The sequence below is a fragment of the Coloeus monedula genome, assembly GCF_965178545.1.
Source record: "Coloeus monedula genome assembly, chromosome: 7".
Lineage (NCBI taxonomy): Eukaryota > Metazoa > Chordata > Aves > Passeriformes > Corvidae > Coloeus > Coloeus monedula.
The window spans coordinates 1,381,113-1,404,438 of record NC_138787.1 but is presented as its reverse complement, the minus strand read 5'-3'; the positions used below and the strand labels follow the sequence as shown (position 1 = coordinate 1,404,438).

General features: G+C 46.9%; 1 protein-coding gene across 2 annotated transcripts in view; it reads left to right on the top strand.

Annotated features, from left to right (window-relative positions):
- Positions 1–23,326, top strand: part of TRPM8 (transient receptor potential cation channel subfamily M member 8) — a gene marked incomplete at its 5' end in the record, with an annotated part of 33,878 nt that overhangs the window by 5,625 nt on the left and 4,927 nt on the right. The window contains 19 exons of one of the 2 annotated variants that reach the window (XM_082284565.1): positions 790–967; positions 1,312–1,484; positions 2,099–2,273; positions 3,228–3,295; positions 6,566–6,763; positions 7,568–7,670; positions 8,217–8,335; positions 8,996–9,286; positions 9,622–9,717; positions 10,154–10,283; positions 11,760–11,905; positions 12,433–12,545; positions 13,123–13,339; positions 15,796–15,887; positions 16,584–16,722; positions 17,475–17,646; positions 17,820–17,997; positions 20,380–20,570; positions 22,299–22,398. In XM_082284565.1, coding sequence (XP_082140691.1) covers positions 790–967; positions 1,312–1,484; positions 2,099–2,273; positions 3,228–3,295; positions 6,566–6,763; positions 7,568–7,670; positions 8,217–8,335; positions 8,996–9,286; positions 9,622–9,717; positions 10,154–10,283; positions 11,760–11,905; positions 12,433–12,545; positions 13,123–13,339; positions 15,796–15,887; positions 16,584–16,722; positions 17,475–17,646; positions 17,820–17,997; positions 20,380–20,570; positions 22,299–22,398 — 2,879 coding nt within the window. Of the gene's footprint in view, positions 1–789; positions 968–1,311; positions 1,485–2,098; positions 2,274–3,227; positions 3,296–6,565; positions 6,764–7,567; positions 7,671–8,216; positions 8,336–8,995; positions 9,287–9,621; positions 9,718–10,153; positions 10,284–11,759; positions 11,906–12,432; positions 12,546–13,122; positions 13,340–13,539; positions 15,888–16,583; positions 16,723–17,474; positions 17,647–17,819; positions 17,998–20,379; positions 20,571–22,298; positions 22,399–23,326 lie in introns of those variants that run through there. The other variant, XM_082284564.1, reaches the window with a different exon arrangement.

The following is a 23,326-nucleotide window of genomic DNA, read 5'->3' as shown; positions in this document are numbered from 1 at the left end:
CTGTGTCTCTCAAGATGGGGATGCTTGTTCCTTAAACCAATCCTTTGATTTTGCTCTCCTGCAAATACTGGACAATCGATACAAAATCCTTTGTGACTCAGGTCCAAGCTACTCCTTTTCATCCCTTCATTTGGGTTGTGCAGCCATCCTAAAGTACCTCACGCCAGTGATGAAACTTCGAAGAGGTTTTTGAATAGCAAAGTAAGATAAGGCCAGAGAGTCTTTCATGTAAATGGGAGACCTATTGGGTCCACCTGAAGCCAGATTATCTCTCTCATGTGCTTTCTGGCACATGAGTAAGCTTTACTACATATTTGATGTATTTGTTTTGTGTTACGCTTGAAGCCCTGGGGTGGATGTGTGTTGTGAAAGGGGACACCACGCACATGGAGCCTGGGGTTTGTTTGAATAGTATAATCAAAATAGAGCTGTCATTATTAGTAGTTCACTGCAATGATGCTGCCACTGATTCATAATCTAAGCTTTAAGTCATGCTGTTAGAGTTTAAGTTGTTACAGTGGTGGTGTGTTCATCCTCGCAGAGTTCCTCTGAAGCCCATGGTCACTGCTCTTGCCTTCTCTAGAGGAAGGTGGGTTGGGTACCTGGTGTAGGGGAAGGATGAAGGTGCTTCAGAGGAAGAGACAAGAATTTCATCATCACCTTGCCTTTCACCTGCTGGCTCTTGAAAGGAGGGTGTGCAGCAGAGAAGAAAATGCGATCCCTGTGTTGTTCCCAGCCACCTCCATTTATCTCCTGCTGTATTTGTTCTCCCGTTTTCTCTCCCCCAAGTACATCCGCCTGTCGTGTGACACAGACTCAGAAACGCTCTACGATCTCATGACCCAGCACTGGCACCTGAAAACCCCAAACCTCGTCATCTCCGTCACCGGCGGCGCCAAGAACTTTGCGCTCAAGCCCCGCATGCGCAAGATATTCAGCAGGCTGATCTACATCGCCCAGTCCAAGGGTAAACAGCTGCTTCTGTGCCTCTGTTTCTTTATTGCTGCAGAACAGGGGTGCAGAGGTAGCAGCTCAAAGGGTCAGTGAGGAAGCAGAGTGGTCAGTTTGCTTCTGCTCAACTGCTGCACTTAGGACACGTGTGGCATGAATGGTTTGGAATTAACGGGATTGAGAGTTAGTCAGGGGATGCGCGTGGTGTAACATAAGGCGAGTTGTGTAGCATCTCTTTGTGTTTAATTGAAGAATAAACTCCTCTTCCAAGGTCACAAAAGGGGTGTGGGTTATGTGTTCAGAGCCTTGGGAGGGTGGGTGTTTGGCTGTGTTCCCCCAGGTGATTGGGTGTTGTTCCAGGAGCCTGGATTTTCACCGGGGGCACGCACTACGGGCTGATGAAGTACATTGGGGAGGTGGTCAGAGACAACACCATCAGTCGCAGCTCCGAGGAGAACGTGGTGGCCATCGGCATCGCGGCCTGGGGCATGATCTCCAACCGGGAAACGCTCGTCCGCACGGCCGACAGTGACGTAAGGATCACGGGATCGTTAAGGTTGGGAGAACGTTAATGGGGTTAACGGTAAGGCTGAAAAACTTGGACCTCTGAGATCATCAGGTCCAGCTGTCAGCCCAGCACTACCACCACATTCACCATTAAAGCATGTCTTCAAGTGCCACGTGGATGGAAAGAAAGAGGAGGCTCGGCCTCAAAACATCAGGAGCTCTTCCCAGAACAGGAGGAAAGTAAAATGTTCTCACGCCCAAGGTAGTCACACATCAGGCCTGGTGAGGAGGATTTCAGCTGTGCCAGATTTTGGTGTGTCTGTGTGGGAGTTCAGCTGCCCTAAACCTGTGTCTGGCATTACTTTAGGGAATAACCACTGCTCCCATGGTTGTTCTAGCTCTGAAATCCCCACACGCTCCCCCACAGTAGGGATTCCCATGGGCTAAGACACGTTGTACCTGCTGCTGCTGTGGAGGACCTTCATTGATACTGCTATCCTACCTGTCAGACACACTGGGGTAGCTCCCCATGTCTCTTGTCCCCTAAACATGATGGAATATGTCTAAAAAATGGTCCCGCCACATAAATGATGTGGGTGTGTCCTTGAATCTCTGTCCAAGGCTGTGCTCGTGCTCCTAGGGGAACTACTTGGCCCACTACATCATGGATGACCTGAAGAGAGACCCCCTGTACTGCCTGGATAACAACCACACCCATCTCCTGCTGGTTGATAACGGCACCCACGGGCACCCCACGATAGAGGCCAAAGTGCGCACCCAGCTGGAGAAGTACATCTCGGAGCGGGTTATCCCAGGTATCCTCCTCCTGTCTCTGCATGCTTTGGGGCTGATGCACACAGATTTTCTTGGAATAAAAAAGTAGATGCAGCATCCTGTGGCTGCTGAGCTGGAGGGGGTCTGTGTGTTTACTGCACTGCAGCTGGAGTTCTTTCAGGAGCAACACCTCCCCTCGTCTTCCTTTCTGTACATCCTTTGTGTCCCAGCAAATGCTTCACTTCAGTCACACAGCCCTTCCCTCCCTTCTTCTTGGAAGCTGACCCTTCTGTATACATCCCACCTGGCCCTGCATTCCAGGTAGCTGAAGCACAACTATGCAGGAGCTGAAATTAGGCTTTTCCCAAAGTATTTATGAGGATGACTGAACCGTCTGCCAACCTGCTGCTAAATAATTTCTCTTTCACCTACTTCTTTACCAAAGTGAAAAAAAACAAACAAACAAACCAAATTTAAAGGCCTTAGCAGGAAATTCTTAAAAAGCTTTAGGGGGTGGTGTTGTTTGTGCTAGGGGTTTTTTTGGAATGTCTCTGAAACACTAGCTCCTAGAATTACAGAATTCTTACCTTTCTTTTACAATTGAAAGTGTGAGCTCAGAGGTTCTATGTCTTGAAATTGTGATAAGAACTTTTTGCTGAGACTTCAAATGGTCAAAGCAGTGGATAAATGTGATAGAATTACACTGTAAGGACTTTATAGATAGCAAAAATTAGGATTTCTAGAAGGGAAAAGCTTCTGTTGGAGAAGGCTGTCTGAAGTCAGCTGTGCAAAATGTTGAGCAAAATTGAGTTTTTGTTAAAAACAGCTGTTAGTAACTCTGGCAAAAAAACCCAGCAAAGTAGTATTTGCATGAATGGCTTGGAAATTCCTTCACTGTACTCAGGAAAAATAAGTTGTTCAAACTGCATTAATTGATTTAATCTTCTTCCTTCTGGTTTGGTTTTTTTTTTTTTTTTTGTTTGCATATTTCACAGAATCTAATTACGGTGGGAAGATCCCAATCGTGTGTTTTGCCCAAGGTGGAGGGAAAGAGACTTTGAAAGTAAGTCTGTTTCTTTTATTTATTTCCAGGAATGACTGTAGGGACATTGCTCTAATACTGAAGGCTGATTACTCAACAAGAAACTTCATGAAGTTGACAGTGCTGTTATTTTCTGAAGCTTGACCAGCGCTTGGTACACAAGGACCTTATTTGCAATTTAAGCTGATGAAGTTTGTTTCAGTTAAAATTACTGTGCAGAGTTTCTGCCTTGGGCTGACATCCTGGAAAACTGTTGGCTAGGACAGTTCAGCTGTCTCAGTTCTTCCACATCCCAGAATGTGAAGGGACCTCGAAGACCACCCAGTTCCACCCCTGCCACAGGCAGGGACACCTTCCACCATGCCAGGCTGCTCCAAGCCCTGTCCAACCTGGCCTTGGGCACTGCCAGGGATCCAGGGGCAGCCCCAGCTGCTCTGGGCACCCTCTGCCAGGGCCTGCCCACCCTCATAGTCAATCATTTCTTCCTAATGTGAATACAGATCTCTCCTCTTGTGATTTAAAACCCTCCCCTCTTTGCCCATCACTGTCTGCCCGTGTGAAAGGCTGCTCTCCTGGTCTCTTAAGTACTGAAAGGCCCCATTTTAAATCTAGTTTAGACGTGGACCTAGTTGAAATGTTGGCAGCTGAGCAGGGCAGGAGGGCTCTGCTGACTCTGACCCTTCCAAGCCTATTTGGGGAAGGAGCAGGCATCATCTTCAAACAGATGACAGGTAGGAGGAGGATGAGCAGAACAAAGAGGTTTCTTGAAACAGGATGTTTAAGGGACACTTAGGCAAGGGGGAAAGGGAGATGGCTTCTAAATCTGTCTCAGTGTTAAAAACAAGGGTTGCTGCTTCTCCATCCACCTTGCCAGAGTGAAGATGAGTGGCCTGAGGGAGCAAAGGAACCTCACTCCAGGGATTTCAAAGTTGAAGGGATGTGGAGTCAGGCTGTGGTGAGGAGGGAACAGTAACAGTGAGGATGAGCTCTGACCAACTCAAGGAAGAGCTGATTTATTTTAGCCTGTACTAAAGGTCTGGGGAAGGGGCAGGATTTTGCAAGAGAGTAGGATGCAGCAAAAATAAAGTTGAAAACAGCATGATATTCATGCTTATTTTGTTTGTGGATGTTACCTTGGTACTTTCTGTTCTGGCTGGAGCTGTGCTGTTCCTGTCAAGGTTAATCAAACTGTTTTGCTTGTCAGGAGGATGAACAATGTGAATTCAAAGCAGGGTCTCTGCTACCACTTCATTGCATGTGTTAATCAATGGGTCTGAACCACTGTGTGAAATTCCACATCACTATCCCAGCTCCCTGGGAGTTTCCTGGGAGTTTTGTTCCATTTGTGTGACGAATTTGATCTTTGCCTGTAGGTAAATTGTAGGTGAATACAGGTGCAGTGTTAACCAGAGATCCTGAGATGAAATGAAGCATCCATTCAGCTTTTGGGATAAAGCTGTGCTCAGAGGGCTGTGTTGACTATGTCCATCTCCTTTTAGCTCCAAATTGCTGACGTTTGAGAAAGGATTTGGCCAGCACTGAAGGAGCTGACTCCTGCCAAGTGCTGTAGCTGGGCAGACTTAGGATTACACATTTTTTGGAGAGACCTCAAACCCACTGTTAAGCAGTGATACATAACACAGGTTTAGTGGCCGCCTAATCAGAATGAGTAAAAGCCTTGTTAAATCAAATGCATAATTGCTGGCAAGAGGTTCCTCTGGGAAGTACCTGGATGATGGTTCCATTAAGGGTTCATGCTGCTCTCTTGGCTATTTTGTAGCATCACAGTTAACACTGAGGTTGGAAAAGACTTCTAAGATCACAAGGTCCCATAGTCAGTGTAGCGCCATCATCATGTTCACCGCTGAACCATGTTCTCAGGTGCTACGTCCACACGTTTTTTTGAACATTTCAGGGATGGTGACTTCCTTAAGCATCTTGTTCCAGTCCTTGGCAACCCTTTCTGTGGAGAATTTTAAGTGATCTCCAACCTAAACCTTCCCTGGTGCAACTTAAGGCTGTTTTGTGCTGAGTTTTTATTTCTCAGTGTTATAAGTGCACTGAGATATTCGTGCCTGCCCTCTTGCTCCTTTGTAGGTGAAGCCATTTTTGCAAGGAGTAAATTGAGTCTCTGACCAGCCCCAATGACACAGCAGACTCCATGCTGTGCATGTCTGTCCTTGCCATGCCTTGGTCGTAGCAGTGCTGGCCAGGAAAGGCTCTCTCTTTCTCAGCCTCTGTGAGTGGTGTGTGATGACAAGAATCAGCTTTAGCAGAAGAGAAGTAAAACTGTGCCAAGCTTCTGTTTTAAATTCCCTGTGGTGTAAAACACGAACTTTAGCTGAACCCTTCTTTAGAAGACCACTTTCATCTAGCTGATAAGAAAAACCTCCTTGCTTTTGTCACAGACCTGCTCTCCAGCTGACAGAAGGAATGTGCACACGGTTTTAATGACTCCAAGTTGATTTTTTTTTTGTTTGTTCTCCAGAAACTCTCTTAACTAAGAGATGTTCTTGATGATAACTTGCATCGACTCCCTTTGTACAATTTGCTGGCACTTTATGTTCCTGTGACTCTGTTCTCAGTATAGTGATGCAAATGAGATCAGTGTTTCCTGTTGTGGTCTTTGCACCAGGAGGGCTAATGGTCCTTCCAGCATGATTTCAGTGGCTTTTTGTCTTGCTGTTAATCCCTGTACAATGTTGCTGTGTGAGAAATCATGTAAGTGGCTACTTGGAGGCTTTCAGTAACCAAGTTTGATGTTCTTGTGATGCTACAGAAGTGATCTCTCTGTAAAATACTGCTGCTTCTGCCTCCAGCAAATAAATCCAGAGCCTTTGGTCTTGGCTGAGCAGTGCTGTGCCATAAACCCGCAGTGACTGAAGCACTGCTGTGTGACCTGAATGCCATTTCCACTTGGCCGTTGTCCTGATCTGCTGATCCACTCTAACACTGAGCAGCCTGGTCTGGTGGAAGGTGTTCCTGCCCGTGGCAGGGGGTGGGACAGGATGAGCTTCAAGGTCCCTCCCAACACAAACTGTTGTGTGATTCCATGAAAATTTGGCATATGGTGGTTTCTGACCCCCAGTCTCTGTGGGGCTCTCCACAGCCCTCTCTCACTAGGTGGGTGATGCTTTAAAGGGTTGTCACTGGTAATGGATCAGTGGATAATAATAAAACTCCTTGTTGTGGACCGGGGGTTTCTGTTGTTCTCTAGGCTTCCTTACTCAATAACAGGCTCTAATAACAGTCATGCTTCAAGTGATGTGCTCTCCCTCTCTGCCTCCCTAGTCCATCAACGTGGCCATCAAGAGCAAGATTCCCTGTGTGGTGGTGGAGGGCTCTGGCCGCATTGCTGATGTCATTGCGAGCCTGATGGAGGCAGAAGGCACTCTTGCCTCATCCTGTGTCAAGGAGAGCCTCCTCAGGTTCCTGCCTCGCACCATTTCCAGGCTCTCAGAAGAGGAGACTGAGAGCTGGATCAAGTGGGTGAGTGTGGGGTGCTGTGGGAGCTGAAAGTGGGAGGAGGGTGGGGAGGGAGCAGCTGGTGACTTCCGAGTCAGGGCTGCTGCTATCTGGTGATACCTATGGGGTGTGCAGGGCTCCTTGCCATGTTAGACCTGTGCAGATTGAAAGAAGGGAAATTCTGAATCTACAGGGATTGGAACAAAAGCGGGGGGGGGGGTGAGGGGGGGGGGCTGCAATCAAGTCAGCCCATGACTGGTCACGGGAAAGCTAAGAAGGTTCCAGAAGGATCTTTTCCGTGTGGAGCTGCTGAAGGCAGTGTTCCCTGTCAGGCCATGCTTTGGAGTGTACCTCCCTCCTGCATCAGAAATGGCTAAGTTTATTTGTCTTTTATGTGCTACAATGAAACTAACTTTATCAAACTTCATAATGCGATGAATTAGCTCTATTTTTGATAAAGCACAAGGAGACAGAGACTGTTCTCTAACAAACTGCGTGGCATAAGTTGAGGCTTGTGCTGTCACAGTCTTTTCTACTTTAGGAGTAGCTTCTAATTACTGAGATTATATCTTTTTGTTAATGATGATCTACATAGGGGAATCACAGTTATTTGCTGTATGTTCAGAGGATAATTAATATTGTCCTTTGGTGACTTTAAAATCAAGCTCTTTATCTGCTTCTATTTGGGCTTGTTTAAATTTGTTAAAAACCAGGACTGATGAGAAGCAGCTTTGCTACGATGTGGTGGCAAATTTCTTTTTAAAAGGCTCTAGGAGGACTGCTGCTAAACAGCCTTGATTGCTTTGAAATGGAACTTTCTTTTTGTAGATCAAAGAAGTCCTTGAGAGCCCTCATTTACTGACAGTGATCAAAATAGAAGAAGCAGGAGATGAAATTGTGAGCAATGCCATTTCCTTTGCCCTGTACAAAGGCAAGTAATTGTTTTTCTGGGTTCGTTTGGGGATTTAAGAGTAAGTAGGAAAAGGATGGCTGTTTGTTTTCTAGAACAGCTTTGCTTAGAGTAGTGCTGTCTCTCTAGAGCTAAGCTCCTGCCACAGTGTGGAGCTTGTCTTTCTCTGAAGGGGTGTGGGCAGGCTACAGCAGCAGTATGGGATCCCTCAGTGTGGGCAAGATCCAAACCACGTAATTGGGAAGGCATTTTGGAGAGCCTTGGGGATGCTGGTAGGGCCCCAATGGGAATCCTGCAGAATCTCTTCAGTGTAGAGGGTGCAGGACACTGAGGAGCCTGGAGGAAGCACTGTGCTGATCTTGGTTATGAGGTGCTCCTAGCAGCTCCTTTGTGGCCTGTCTTGGACCATAAATATGTCCCTGAGCCTCCAGCATCCTCCAACCCCCAGTCAGGAGGATGTGCATGAGTTTGGGGAAAGACACTTAGAAGGAGTCTTGCCCTGGTAGCGTGAGAGGCAGAGATGATAAATGTGCCTGGTCTTTACCAGAGGTTGTTCCTCCTCTGCAGCTTTCAGCACCAATGAGCATGACAGGGATAACTGGAATGGGCAGCTGAAGCTGCTGCTGGAGTGGAACCAGCTGGACCTGGCCAGCGATGAGATCTTCACCAATGACCGAAACTGGGAGGTACAGCCCCCTTCTGTGTGAGTGCAGGGAGCTGTGGGGAGGGACACATCCCAGCAGGAACCACTGTCTCAGCACCTCAGGCTCTGTAAGAGAGTGTCTGTTCCTCCTGTCACATTCCATTCAACCTGGAGAAGAGCAGGTCATTCCTCATTGGGAGCTGCTGCTTCCTCCTCTTGTCTCTGCTGTGGCCAGGGACAGCACCCCAGAGAACTGCTGGAGCTGTGTCAGGGCAGGGTTAGGTTGGAGAGCAGGGAAAGGTTCTTCCCCCAGAGGGTGCTGGGCACTGCCCAGGCTCCCCAGGGAATGGGCACGGCCCCGAGGCTGCCAGAGCTCCAGGAGCACTGGGCCAACTCTCTCAGGGATGCCCAGGGTGGGGTTGGTGGGGTGTCTGTGCAGGGTCAGGAGTTGGGCACCATGATCCTTGTGGGTCCTTTCCTACCTCGGGCTATTCCATGAAGCCACGATTCATTGTTCCATGATGATCTGTTCTAGGATCACTGGTTGCAAAGGTGATCTGCCCATGCCAGAAATGCTCTGGGCCATCCAGCAAAGGCAATTGCTTGCAGAAAAAACCTGATTCTGATGAAAGTGTGACAGGTACCATGTGTCAGGCCTTAGGTAAAATTATGTGCTTCCTAACACTTTTCCATTTCTTCCTAGTCTGCTGACCTACAGGACGTGATGTTCACAGCCTTGGTGAAAGACAGGCCCAAATTTGTCCGACTCTTCCTGGAAAACGGCTTGAATCTGCGGAAGTTCCTCACCACAGAGGTCCTGAGGGAGCTGTACACCAACAACTTCAGCAGCCTGGTGTTCAAGAACCTGCAGATTGCCAAGAACTCCTACAACGATGCCCTCCTCACCTTCGTGTGGAAGATGGTGGAGGACTTCCGGAGAGGTCTCAAGAGAGACTACAAAAACAGCAAGGATGAGATGGAGATACAGCTTGCAGTGAGTGCTGAGCAGTTTGATCCTGCTGTCAGTGAGGTGATCTGGACTGCAGTGGTTAAAGCAGGAAATGCCTTTGACCCAAATATCCTTTAATGCCAGCTTCAGGAGAAACAGGGAGGCTGATTCTTCCTTGTCAGATACAAAGCTTTCGTATAAACATCAAATATAACTTCACTCATGGTAGTGTGTGACAACTGGCAGAGAGCTGAGAGAAGGGGTTGGTGGGGTGGCTGTGAAAGGAAGAAAATACAAAAGCAGGAGAGTCCAGGCTCAGATTTGTTCCAGTTGGAAAACATTTGGTGAGCTTAGGTCTGAGTTCCTGCTTTCTTTTCCAGGAGGAGTGTCCTATCACAAGGCACCCGTTGCAAGCTCTGTTTATTTGGTCAGTTCTTCAGAACAAGAAGGAGCTGTCCAAAGTCATTTGGGAGCAAGTAAGTTGAGTTCTCCTTTATTCCTCCTTGCAGGCAGTGCAGTGGGGTTCTGTGTCTTTGGTTTGTAGGTGTTTGAAGGCTCCACATCCAACTTCAAACACAGCCCCACAAGAGGAGGTGACTGCTGGATGACACTGGTTGGATGGTTCAGGTTCCAAGTGTTTGACTGAAATCCAATTTCTAACTTGGATTAGACAGTCATTTAATGATTGTAGAATCAAATAGATGATTCTGGACTGGGAACTGAGAAACTGCAAAATGGAGAATAATTTTTAAAGGATTCCACCTGGCATAGTGGAAGGTGTCCCTGCATGGCAGGGGGTTGGGATGAGATGGTCTTTAAAGTCCTTTCCAACCCGAATCATTGTGATTTTAGGATTCTCTGATCATGTTCCCTTCACAGAGGGATTTGCATGACTTCACTCTCTCCCCACAGACCAGAGGCTGCACTTTGGCAGCCCTGGGGGCCAGTAAGCTCCTGAAAAGCATGGCCAAGGTGAAGAATGATATAAATGCTGCTGGTGAGTCTGAGGAACTCGCTAACGAGTATGAGACAAGAGCAGTAGGTAAGTGCCTGCTCTGTGAGTCCTTTAGGAATTCAGTAGGAAGGGCCAGAGACCAGGGAATTAAAAACTATAGATATGTAACATGAAATGAATTTTTTCTTTAATGTCAGCATGCGTTTTTACTGCTTGGAAATTTCTTCCACACCATTTGTTCCCAGTAGTAATTTTGTGTCCTGTTTTAAAAGCTTGGCTTCAAAAGATGGGTGTTCTGAGGTGTTTATTTTGGGGTAGAGAATTTCTTTCATGGGGAAGAAAACTACTTGGCTCTACTGGCAAGGCTGAAGAAGGGTGCCAACAAACAGGAAGGAGAATATGGAAAAAGGGAAACTTTCCATGTTGAGTACTTGTAATATACAGGTTGGGAAAAGCCACCCTTCAAATTTGTGGGTGTACTTTTGGGGAATTGAGAACAAGTTGCATGTAAAAAGTAGATTGAATTCCTGAGTTTTGAACAGCAAAATCATAGGCCTTACTTACAATAAGATGACAAGATCCTGTGGTGCAGGATCGTGGCTCCTTAATTTGGAGGGAGATGCAACACAGTGGCACCTTGGGGACTTTTTCAGGGGTTATGTCTTGCCTGTGCAGAAAACCTCCCCAAGTCAGAGCAGGTGACAGGTAAAGGGTAATTGGAAACAGCTGAATAGGAAACCACAGGAGTGCTGCTGGAAAGGGCTTCTGGAAGTGTCCAGTCTAATCTTCTCACTGAGGTGATGTCACCACAGGACCAAACCAGTTCTGTCCTGGCCTCATTTAGCCATGTCTGGAAAATCCCCATGGATGGGCCTTGGTTTTTGGCACCTGGGGAATGGTTTTCGTGGTGGACCTAACAGTGCTGACTTAATGGTTGGACTTGACCTTAGAGGTCTTTTCCAACCTAAATGATTCTGTGACTTTATAAGGAGCAGTCCAAGGCCACACTGGAAGTATCTCGCTTGTTTCCAGAGAGTATCTCCTACTCCACAGAGCAAAAACTGCTTAGATAGACTTTTTAAAAGGTATCTACATCCCTCAGGCCTGATGATTTAGCAAGTCACTCAGGAGTGAACAGTGCATTTCCCAGTGAAAAGGCATCAGATTTGGACTTTTCCAACCCAGCTGTTAATATGGGACTGACTGTAATTGATTAGGTCAGTGCCAGATGGAAATTTAAGAAAAGAGGGCAAAATAAGTAGATTTACCGAATCATTTAAGGAGAAATTAATGTTTTTTACTCAATCTTTTCATGCAGAATTAAGTGCTCTCTGTGTCCATTTAGTGTTCTGGTTTCCATCCAGACATGAGTTCTGTATGGAAGTTTAAGATGTGCAGTGGGGTTGTAAAGCGATGCACAGTCGTTCTGCAGTGCTGAAAACATGAGAAGCCGCCTTGTGTCTTCATGCTTTGATGTTACAAATATTACCCTGAAGATGTTTGCACCCGAGCTGGTGGGAAATTGAAGTTGGAGCTCAGTGTGGAGCTGCTTCTTTCTTCCAGAGCTGTTCACTGAGTGCTACAGCAACGATGAAGACCTGGCTGAGCAGCTGCTGACTTACTCCTGTGAAGCCTGGGGAGTGAGCAACTGTCTGGAGCTAGCCGTGGAAGCCAAAGACCAGCAGTTTATTGCCCAGCCAGGTGTACAGGTAAAGGCAGTGTAAAAAAAGGTGTACTGTACTTCTTGTGACCTAACAGGGGGTGTGGCTCCCCCTCTGGAAACAGGGGGTGGCTGATTTACCCACAGATGTAAATCATAAGGCAAAAACCTTTACTTCAGGCTATAAATCGTAATGAGCTGGGTAATAAAGGCTGCCTGAAGTGATTTCTGCTCTGGCACAGCTCTGGGTGTGCACAGTGTGGGTGTAACAGCCAGCATGGATGAGCATTGCATATATTGCAGTGGTTTATAAGTGTTTCATCAATCAGGTCAGGTCCTGCTCAGCCTCATTTTAAACTCCTCATCATGTAGATGGAGGATGGCTGCACTAAGGAGCCAGCATGCTGTTACTGATGTAGAAAGCTTTCTGTGTTGTTGAAACAGGAATCTCAAGTATTTTGATGGAAATCTGAAAGTTTAGGGTTTATTTTTCCCAAATCAAACGTTCTCTAATAGCATTCCTAGGTTATTTTGTTGCTGTTAGAACAAATGAGGGTGTTTCCTTCTTCCTTGCAGAATTTCCTTTCTAAGCAGTGGTATGGAGAGATTTCAAGAGACACTAAGAACTGGAAGATCATACTGTGCCTGTTCTTTTTCCCTTTAATAGGCTGTGGTTTCATCTCCTTCAGGTAATAACTGGTTTTTCATTAGTGGGAAATTTTTTCAGAGGAAAAGGAAGTCAGTTAGTTGTAGAATCTTAGGGTAAGTCGGGCTGGGTGATCATCCAGCTAACAGGATCAGCTGGAGCAGGTTGCCCATGACTGTGTCCAGTTTTGGATATCTCCAAGGGTGGAGACTCCACATCCACTCTGGGGGACGTGTCCTAATGTTCAGTCAGTCTTAAATAAAGGTAGTAAAAAGCTGAACGAGGTTCTGACAGTGTTTCACTCTGATCTTGGATTTGAGATCATAGAATCACAGAATGGTTTGGGTTGGAAGGGACCTTGAAGCTTATCTTGTTTCAGCCCCTGCCATGAGCAGGGACACCTTCCACTAGCCCAGGTCTCTCCAAGCCCTATCCAAGCTGGAAGATGTACGAGTTCACTGGAGAGTGCCTGAGGGCAGTGGATGGCGGGATGTCCTTACCTCAAAAGTAACACCCTGAGCTGGACTTTGCACCTTTCTCACTTTGACCTTGAAGAACACAAATGTTTCCAGGCATAAAAAGCTATGCTTTGAGACCTTTTCCCTCTTTTAATTCCTCAGGAAAAAGCCTGTGGAGAAGAGTAAGAAACTCTTCTTGTATTATGTGTCTTTCTTCACTTCTCCCTTTGTGGTCTTCTCCTGGAACGTCATCTTCTACATTGCTTTCCTGTTGCTCTTCGCCTACGTGTTGCTTATGGATTTCCAGAAGGAACCCACGGCCCTGGAGATCATCCTTTACGTGCTGGTCTTCATTCTGCTTTGTGATGAAGTGAGACAAGTAGGCAGCGCTTGCAACCCCAAAAAGTTTAGTGTTAGAGCCAAAGCCTGGTGGTTTTTCCCCTCCAAGGCAGTGCTGGGTGGTGCTCAGGGACAGGGGAACCACTTCCTAGGAGAGATGTTCAGGCAGCTCAGGGCTCAACGAGGGATTTTTTTCCTCTGATGTTTAATTCCTGCTTGTGGCCCTGTAGCTGCAGTGTCTGTGCACCAAGAGGATAAGCTGATGCCAGTGCAGCTATTTCCCAGGAATGCTGGGCTTGCCAAAGCAGTTGATAATAAAGGGTCAGATTTAGCACGTTTATCTTGGTGTGCATACCTTTAGATTAGGTCATTCCTGCCTCTCTTCTCTACATCCCACCCCCTTTATTTTTTTATTTTGCTGATAAGCCACATATCTTTATGCATTTCTGTTAGCTTTTAATCATCTATACAGTTTCTGCTGGTTTAGTGTGGACTCAGGGACCAGCTTTGGATCACTTGTGTGGGAACAGCACGTGGGAGTGCCTTTATGGACAGCCACGTAGCTGGTATCTTCTCCTCACTTCACGTGGAATCTGTTGGGTTTTGGGCAAGCTGGTCTCTGCCAGGCTGTGGTCAGAGCAGTGGGAGGATGCTGGGGGAGTCAGAAGAGCAGTGGGTGTGTGGGTTTGGTGCAGTGCTGCTTTCTGGCTCTCCTGTAAGGCCTGAGTCGCCCCACAAGCGTTTGTGGGTGATCTGTGGGATCATCCCACCCTGCAGTAATGTTTTTTACCTGAGCTCAGATGATGTTTGTGCTGCTGATGTTCCTGTGGTCTTTTCCCCTTTTAATAGTCAAGGTGGAACCCTGTTTATGGCAACTTTACTTGCTAAGAAAATGGGGGGGAAAGTAAAAGATTTCTTTGCAATGAGAACGCTAATGGAGTGTTTGTTTCTGCTGATTTAGGTTCTGGTGTCTCTGGACCTGTCCTTGCACATCCTGTATATACCCAGCAAAAGTCCTGGGGGAAAGCCTTAGGGATAGAAACCTTATTTTGCTCACAATGTCCCTTTTTCTCACTACCCTGAGCAGATAGAGCTGCTGTAATTCCCATTAGTAACTGGTGGCCAGACTCTACCAGTTTGACAGTGGAGGCAGCTGAAACAGAGACTTCATTGAAGATTTAAAGTTCTGTAGCCAGTGTTCTGGCTGCAAAGCTGTTGTCCTGGGGAGGAGAAACGGAGCAGAATGCAGAGCAGCGTCCCGATCCTCTAAACTTCTCGGGGAATTTCCTCCCTGGCATCCCCTGAGATAGACCATATATGCCTTGGTCTAACTCTGCATCAAAATTGTATCTGTGTCCTTTATATTTAAAGGAAAAAAGAAGAGAGGGGTATCTCAGGTTTTGTTTTCACATCCAAGGCTAAGTAAGAGTAGCTTGCCTGGGGTTCCACTGTAGCTGCTGCAGTCGAATAACCAGTTTTGGGGAGAAAGCAGCCCTTGGTCTGGGGCAATCTCTGACCTGTAAGACATGGGCTCAGCCCTGATTTCAGCTCTGATGGTCCCAGGGAGTTGTAAGTAGCTGGAGCTGCTCTCAGTCTCATTTAGAGCTGTCGTGGCCATAGTGAAATCGGAGGGGCCTTTTCCCTGCTGTCTCCTTAGCCACATGGAGGTAGCCTCCAGCCAGGTGAGTGGGTAGACTGGTGGGGTGTGAAGGAAAGCCCTGTTCTCTCCAGTGGAGAAGGAAGCTCGGCACAACCTCTGTGCACTTTAACCCTGAGTGTTTGATTTAGGCAGCTACTGGGCAGAGACAGCACCTAGGAGAAAACTCCCCTTGATTTCTGTTTCCTGTAGAAATACTAAGGGCAGAATTACCTTCCTTGGGTATGCCAGTTAAGAGAGTCACTGGGCAGTACTCTCTGCAGCTTTGATTATTCCAATGAAAACTGAAATTAAAAATAATAATGGCTGGGGACACAGTTTATTTCTCCAGGCCTGGCAGAGGTTTCTCCTGATTAAGCTTCTTGTTCTTACAAGTCACCTCTGAATTGACTCCAGAAGTTGGTTCTTGCACAGGCTTTGGATCCAGGCTGCTGTGCCAGTCAATCTGGGAATGAGCAGAGATTCTCACTAGGCTTGCAATTCAGAAATGGGGAGCTGCGTAATTAAAAGAATAAATTAGATCCGCATCTTGGATCCAAAGCATGTGCCTGTAGCTGGGGGCAGGTTAGGGAATGAGCTCTGGGAAGGAAGAGCAGCCAGGATACATCAGCTACCCTTAGACTGTGACCTCTATTTCCCCACAGTGCTTCATGGGTCACACCAAGACCCCAGAAGAGAGGTTACCAGTAACTTGTGCCATTGCTGGATACATTAAACCCCTCTTTTTGGGGAAATTGAAAGCCATCTGAACTCTGGTGTACCTGTTGTGTGACAAAAAGCGACTTGGGCAAGGAAACTGTGCTGTGTGGGGGTTACTTTCTGTTCTCTTCCCTTCCCAGTGGTACATGAACGGCAGCAAGTATTTCTCAGACCTGTGGAATGTTATGGATACCCTTGCAATCTTCTACTTCATAGCAGGGATTGTGTTCAGGTGAGTCGTACCTTTTCTTGCATCCATGGTATGGCTTTGCTTCCTTGCTGGGTTTTGACTAGAACCTGTAATGAAATTTTGGGGAAGCAATGTGTTCATGAAATTCCCTGTCCTTTCTGAAGGCCCCAAGCATTGCCAAGTATGGACTTATAAAAAGGTCAGGAGATCTTTAGGATTTTCTCTGGCTCCTGTTACTGACTATTTAGTATGACCGTCTGGGCTCTGTGTTGTATTTAAGGGGATTGTGATTGCCCCTACAGCAGCCTAACAGTGTCATTATCTCCCAGAAGCTGTTTTACATGATGGGGTGAGTTGAAAACCATGGCAGTGAAATGATGGAAACACATTGTCCGAAGCAATTGTTCAGTCAGCTGTAACTTGGTCCTTGTTGCCTCAGTGCAGTGTGGTGCTTGTGGGGGGCCATGGCAGTAGCTCCAGGTACAAATTCCTTTGCTGTTAATAGCTTTAAGGGTAAGAGAAAATGCAGGGATGATGCATGTAAGGAGGAAAGGGTGTGCATTAACCATTTCTGTCACCTGTCATTAGATGGGGGAGGGTGGGGGCCCAGGATAGCTGTGCTCTGCTTTCCAATTACTCATTTTGCCCTCCCCATTTCAATGTTTCAGTGTGTTTTCTTCTGATTTCTGCATGATTCACCCAAGGCTTCTCTTTGTTTTCTTTTACTGTCTCCATCAGGCTTCACTCTGATGAAAGCTCTTGGTATTCTGGGAGAGTCATTTTCTGTTTGGACTACATAGTTTTTACCCTGAGGCTCATCCATATTTTCACAGTTAGCAGGAATCTAGGACCCAAAATTATTATGCTGCAGAGGATGGTAAGATTCTGGCAGCTATTCAAGAGTGTCTAAATAAATGATGTGACACTTTTTTTTTCTCTTCTTTCCTTAAGAGTGAAATCAGCACATTCTGATGATGGCAGCAAGTTAAATCTGCTAAACAGGATGAATTAAGATTTAAATGGGAGCTGATTAAGAGCAGGGCATTTTTCGGTGCCAAGGGAAAGAATAAGGGTCAGGCTGAAGAACAGAAGAGGAAAATTGCTTCCTAGTAGCTTTTGTCTTCCATGTCTCAAATGTTTCAGTGGTATTTCTGTTGCTCACATGAGTGTTCCCCTAACAAGACAGTGATGATAGATGGTACAAGAGAAGGATTTTGGTCCTCCACTGCATCCATCACACAAGTACCTGAGGAAGAGGGTGCTGAGGAGCCTCTCATACAGTGCTAGAAATTCACGAAACTGTTGGCCAGAGTGTCTGGGCTGTAAATGCTGGTTGGAAGCCATCCAGAGTGGCATTTCCAGAAGCTTTCACCTCATAGCTGGCTGCAGGGGCTGCAGCCACAGTTCTTGTACGTGGTTCTGGCTTTTGTGGAGCCTGTCTGATGCCACTCTGATGCTCCTGTGTTCCAGAGCATGCCTGGCTTTTATGGTTGCATAAACACTGTTGAAGTTCCCCGCATGGGAGCGATAGGTTATCACCGTGTGCGTTGGTGAAAGTGGGAGCAAAAAGCCACACGTGGCTCACAACAGACCTGCAGGGGGGCACTGATGCCTGTTGTCCTTTTTCAGATGATAGATGTCTTCTTCTTCCTCTTCCTCTTCGCTGTGTGGATGGTGGCCTTTGGTGTGGCCAGGCAAGGCATCCTGAGGAAGAACGAGCACCGCTGGGAGTGGATCTTCCGGTCGGTCATCTACGAGCCCTACCTGGCCATGTTTGGCCAGTACCCTGATGATATTGATGGTATTTATCTTCTGGGAGGGTGGAAGGCTCTGTCCTTTTAGAGGTTGTCCAGCCCTGTGCTGCCCCCTTGCCTCCAAGTCTGATGGGGAGGCCACAGGGATGAGGGCAGGACCTGGGGCTGGGCCCAGCAGAATGAGGAGTTCACTGTTTGCTCTCCCCTCTCGCCCTCTGAGGTACCACCTACAACTTTGACCACTGCACTTTTTCTGGGAACGAGTCCAAGCCTTTGTGCGTGGAGCTGGATGCCAACAACCAGCCCCGCTTCCCGGAGTGGATCACCATTCCCCTCGTGTGCATTTACATGCTCTCCACCAACATCCTCCTTGTGAACCTGCTCGTGGCCATGTTCGGGTACGTAACGACGCAGCGGTGGCTTCCCGGCCAGCTCTCTGCTGACACATCTCTGGGAAAGGGAGTGGAGTGCTGGGAAACAGCAGGGAGCCAGCCCTTGCCTCTGCATCTCTGACAGCAGCTTGGTGGAAGCTGGTGCAGGGTCCTGGGGAGGGATTGCTGCCTGTCCTTTGACTCCACCTCTAAGCATCCTGTGCATGGTGGGCTTGGTGTGACCCCCTGTGGGCCACACTGGGTCAGGGCCTTTCCAGGTGGGAGTTGCTGCCCAAGTGACCTTGCTGGAGTGAATAAATGAGTTGTTATCACTGTCTCTTCAGGGCACTGTGGTTTTATTAACCTGAACTGCCCTGTGCTGAGGATGGGTCTGTTACTGCTTTGATGGACCTGCCATTTATTGTTCTGACTTGCACTACAGGTGATGGGCCACATCCCCTTGGGACACAGAAAAGGACTTTGTCTTGCAAAGTGCCATCATCTCTAGACCAGCAAGAGCAGGGAAAATCTTCCTCAGCTTCTTCCAGAAATCTTTGTTGTTTCCACTGCAAGCTCTGGCAGAGAGTTGAGTTGATCATGGGAAGTCCTTCATACCAGATTTCAGGGGGTGTGTTGCCCTCCTGTCTCACTTGGGAATGCAGTTGCATTAGTGCTGTGGCTCTGTTCCCATTCCTAGCCCTGCTCCTTTTCTGCTTTACACTCACTCACAACATAACAAGAGTACTCAAAACCTCTGGCCACCCTTCTTGAGGACCACTAGGTTTATTTTTGTGTTTTGATGGTACCTTGGCAGGTGTTTGCTTTGGCAACAGGATTATTGACAGGACTCTTGGTGCTCCTCAAGAGGATCTCCCATCTGAAGGACACTGCCAGTGTTTCCTGGCCTGAGATGTTTGCATGTGATAGGGCTGAGAATGCCTCAGATGTAGGATCTGCTCTCCCCTCAGCTCTGAACCTTTGTCCCCAGGCTGACCTGGACTCTAAAGACAGTCAGAAATGTGATTTTTGGCAAGGCAGCCAGGACTGGCGCAGCACATCTGTGTTTTCCTGACCTGCAAGGACCTGGGGACAGACAATCATGCTCATACTCCCTAGGAAGGGTGCGAGTACTTCACAATAATGAAGGAAGGTGTAGCAATAAGCCAGATCTACCCTAAAAACCTTTAATATTTGCTAGAACACTTACTTATACAGCACCCAATGGTAAATGCTCTAATTTTTGCTGTTTTGCCAGTAAAAAAATCCCTAGTTTTTACCAGTTGTATTTAGCTTTTAAACAAAAAGACAATTTCCACCAGGTGAAGGCTTTCATTTATCTCATGTAAAGGTCCATTAGGCTCCCAGCACAGACATTTTGGGAGCATCCATCTGCCATTTAAAGGCCAGGCAGCCTTTCACTGTTCACTCCTGTGGGTTATTGCTTTGCTGGGTTCATACACTGCTTAGTGCTGTGGGTTTGATCCGTGCCTGGAGTGTCCTTAATACCTCTACTGAAAATCTCAGGAGCTTTTCAAGTTATTTGTAAGTGTTTTAGTTTTAGGTTTGGGTTTTTTTCCTAAGAAGGAAGTTATTTGGTGAATTAAAAAGATGCAATATCTTGTGAAGAAGCATCCTGTTTTCGTGTGTCTAGGCTAGAAGAAGATTGCCTAGGACTGAGGTAGTAAAAGTACATGGAGTATTTCCTCCCTATTCAGATTTTTTTCTGGTTGATTTGTAACTTCAAGGGGTTTTTTTTTCCTGCTTAGTTCCTCCCATTTGCACATTACTTTCTAAGAAGGAGAACAAACCAAATAGCCTCCTACTCAATAAAAAGTTACCACCTTTGGAATGACTGGGGCCCCTAACATCAGAAGGCCACAGAGCTGCTGGAGCGAGTCCATCGGGGATGCTCCAAGGGCTGGAGCCCCTCTGGAGCCAGCCTGGGAGAGCTGGGGGTGCTCACCTGGACAAGGGAAGGCTCCAGGGAGAGCTCAGAGCCCCTTGCAGGGCCTAAAGGGGCTCCAGGAGAGCTGGAGAGGGACTGGGGACAAGGGATGGGGAGACAGGACACAGGGAATGGCTTCCCAGTGCCAGAGGGCAGGGATGGATGGGATATTGGGAAGGAATTGTTCCCTGGGAGGGTGGGGAGGCCCCTGGATCCCTGGCAGTGTCCAAGGCCAGGCTGGTGGATGGGGCTTGGAGCAGCCTGGGACAGTGGGAGGTGTCCCTGCCCATGGCAGGGGTGGAATGGGATGGGCTTTAAGGTCACTCCCAACCCAAACCGCTGTGGGATCCTGTGACTACACAGCCATGCCCTGGTACAGTGGAGGAATGCTCTCTGTGTTCCTTGGCTCTGGTGCAGCTCTTGGGTGAACAGCTAACCCTGGGTGTGTTCTCTCTTCCCCCTAGTTACACTGTTGGATCTGTGCAGGAGAACAACGACCAGGTGTGGAAGTTCCAGCGTTACTTCCTGGTCCAGGAGTACTGCAGCCGCTTGACCATCCCCTTCCCCTTTGTCATCTTTGCCTACATATTCATGGTGCTGAGGAAATGCTTCAAGTGCTGCTGTAATAAGGAGAGCAAAGAGCCATCAATCTGTTGTGAGTTGCATTTTTTTCCTTAGTGCCCCAAAGTCAGCTCTGCAGCAGGTGCATTGCAGTTCCTCCCTGGCATCCTGTGCTCATTCCAAACATTTTGTGCCGTGCTGGGAAATTTCCAGGGGCAGTGTAGAGCTCTGTCATGCAAATCCTCTGTGCTGCTGGAAATCTCTTCAGTAAGATTCAAGTTTTCAAGTGAGATTTATGCAATGCTTTCTTGTCTGAGCCATTTCGAGGTAGAACTGCCTCGTGTATGTAAATCAATTAAGACTTCAAATTAATCCTAACTCTGTAAGGGCTGCCTGTGCTGTTTCCCAGTTTTGCAAGGTTGTGGGTTTGGCTTCTTTGTAATTCATTCTGCTTGCTAGGGAGCGTCTGAAAGAGAATAAACAGTTTTCTGGCCCTCTGGATGTAGCTAAATGAGCAAACTACCTCAAAAACATGGCAACTCAGTTCTCTAGCTGTTTCTCCTTTGATTTCTCTGTCAGAGGACACAGATAGGAATTGTTTTAACAAGCTTCCCCCCCCCCCCCCAACAAATGTAGTGTTTTCTCAGCTTGGAGAGGATAAGTTGAGTTAATTGACAGGCTCCTTCCCATCAATCAGCAACCTGCCTGTTGCCCTGCAGCACAGGCTGGATTTGTTACTAGTTTAGGAGGAAGAGCCTGCTTTGAGGTATAAAATTGCTTAGCACTAAATCATTTTGGCTGTCCAGATCTGGCTGTGTGGATTCCTTGCTGGGGAAGCTGTTTGATGGCAGATATTCCTGCTCAAATGATGCAAGTTGATGTTGCAGCTCTGAAAGAACGGGAGAATTAATTAGAGCCAGAAAATGATGGTGGTTTTGCTGATGATAGAACTGAGAACTGCGTGGAGGAAGCACACTGATGTATTGACTGTTGTAAAATCCTGCCTTCCCCATTTAACTCCTCTGGAAATGGTTGGGATTTGGGTGCTTAAATGGAATGTGGGAGAACAGTTGAGGGCTGTGAGAGGTCAGAGGAGCTCTGGGTGAAAGAAACAGATCTTCAGCCATTTGCCAGCTCTGGGCTTCTTTTGTCTCAGTTATTTTTTTTTTTTATTTAAACCCGTGTGGTTTGTGCTGTCCTCTTGGAACAGGATAAAATGCTGAAGTATTACCCTGGAGGACTTTCATGCCTCAGAGTGGGCTGCTCTGTATCACTCCTGAGTTTACAGCATCACTACAAAATGCTTTTTAGAGAAGACAATTCTTCATTGTTCTGGAGTGTTTCAATTCAATGAAAAATCATGGTTCTTAACATGTGTTACTCTTAATGGTCCAGTAGGGGATAATGTAGCAACAAATGGAAAGCTCAAACCTAGATGGGAACTTGCTGGAATATCCTGTGCTTGTTGAAGCAGAGGCACCTGTGTTAACCAAGAATCAGAAAAATCCAGAAAGATTTTTGGAGCTTGTAAGGTTGGGGATTTTTAAGGTTTGTGTTTGTTTGTTTGTGTGGGGGTTTTTGGGTTTTATGTTTGCTCGTAGTTTGTATTTTTAAGTGCCTCTGGTTGCCAGGAGCATTCGATGAAAGGCATTGGTGTCACCTCTGTCAGAGCTGTGTCCTGGGTGGGCAGTGGGGCTGCGAGTGCTCAGAATGTGGAGAAGGGAATCATTAACCTCTGAATGCACACAGCGACCCAGCCTTTTTGCATCTTGGCTTTGGAAAGACAAATTAACTATTTTTTTTCTTCAAATACATTTCCCAGGCTCAAGAAATGAGGACAATGAAATCCTGGCATGGGAAGCTGTCATGAAGGAAAATTACCTTGTCAAAATCAATACAAAAGCAAATGATTCATCAGAAGAGTAAGTCTGCCCTTCTTTGTTTTCATCCTCTTCATTTTCTCTTGAACACTTCTAGTGAAGGCGAGTTTTTAGCAGCTCTAAATGTTTACAAACTAAGGAGTAAGTCAATAAACTCAGCATCAATGTGCTTTTTAGTTCTGAAGCAACACGGTGGCGCTTTTATGTCTGCTGCAGAGAAGAAAATGTCTTCCCGTGGTGTTTTGAGATCTCATCCTGGGAAGCACTGCTACAGCTGACTCTTCTGTAGCATTAGTTGAGGCTGGATATCAGGAAAAAGTTCTTTATGGAAAGGGTTGTCCAGCCCTGGAACAGGCTGCCCAAGGCAGTGGTGGAACCCCCATCTCGGGGCGGGGGTTTAAAAGCCACGTGGATGTGACACCTGGGGACACGAGTTAGTGGTGGAATTGGCAGTGCTGGGGGAATGGTTGGACCCAATCTTTTCCAACCTAAAGAATTCTGTGATTATACAGCTAGCAGAGAATGTTTGCCATTAGGCTTGGAATATCAGACATTCCCACAGCAGTAATCCAGATGGAGATCTGTACTTAGTAGCATGAGTAGGGAAGACCTCGGAGGAGGGGAGAAGGCTCTTTGGAATCTTGGTATTTGAAGCTGGGAGACTTAGACTTTGATGTTTCTTTGACTGCCAGCTCATGGAAACATTATCTTTGGGATCTGTCTCAGTGTTTTCAGAGTAATAATAGAAGAGAAAAAAGAAACAGAAAGAAAGTAAGGAAACAGAACACTGCTACAGAACCTGCTCTGTATGATTCCTTAACTTTGCTAACTTCCAGCAGCTTGAGTATTTCCCTTAATCAAAGAGAGAGAGCTGATAGGAATGGGCAAGAAAAACCACACCCTTCCATGTCCGTGGGCATGAACATTGCTGTCCACAAATAAGTGCTGAGGTTAAGACTACCCAGAGACA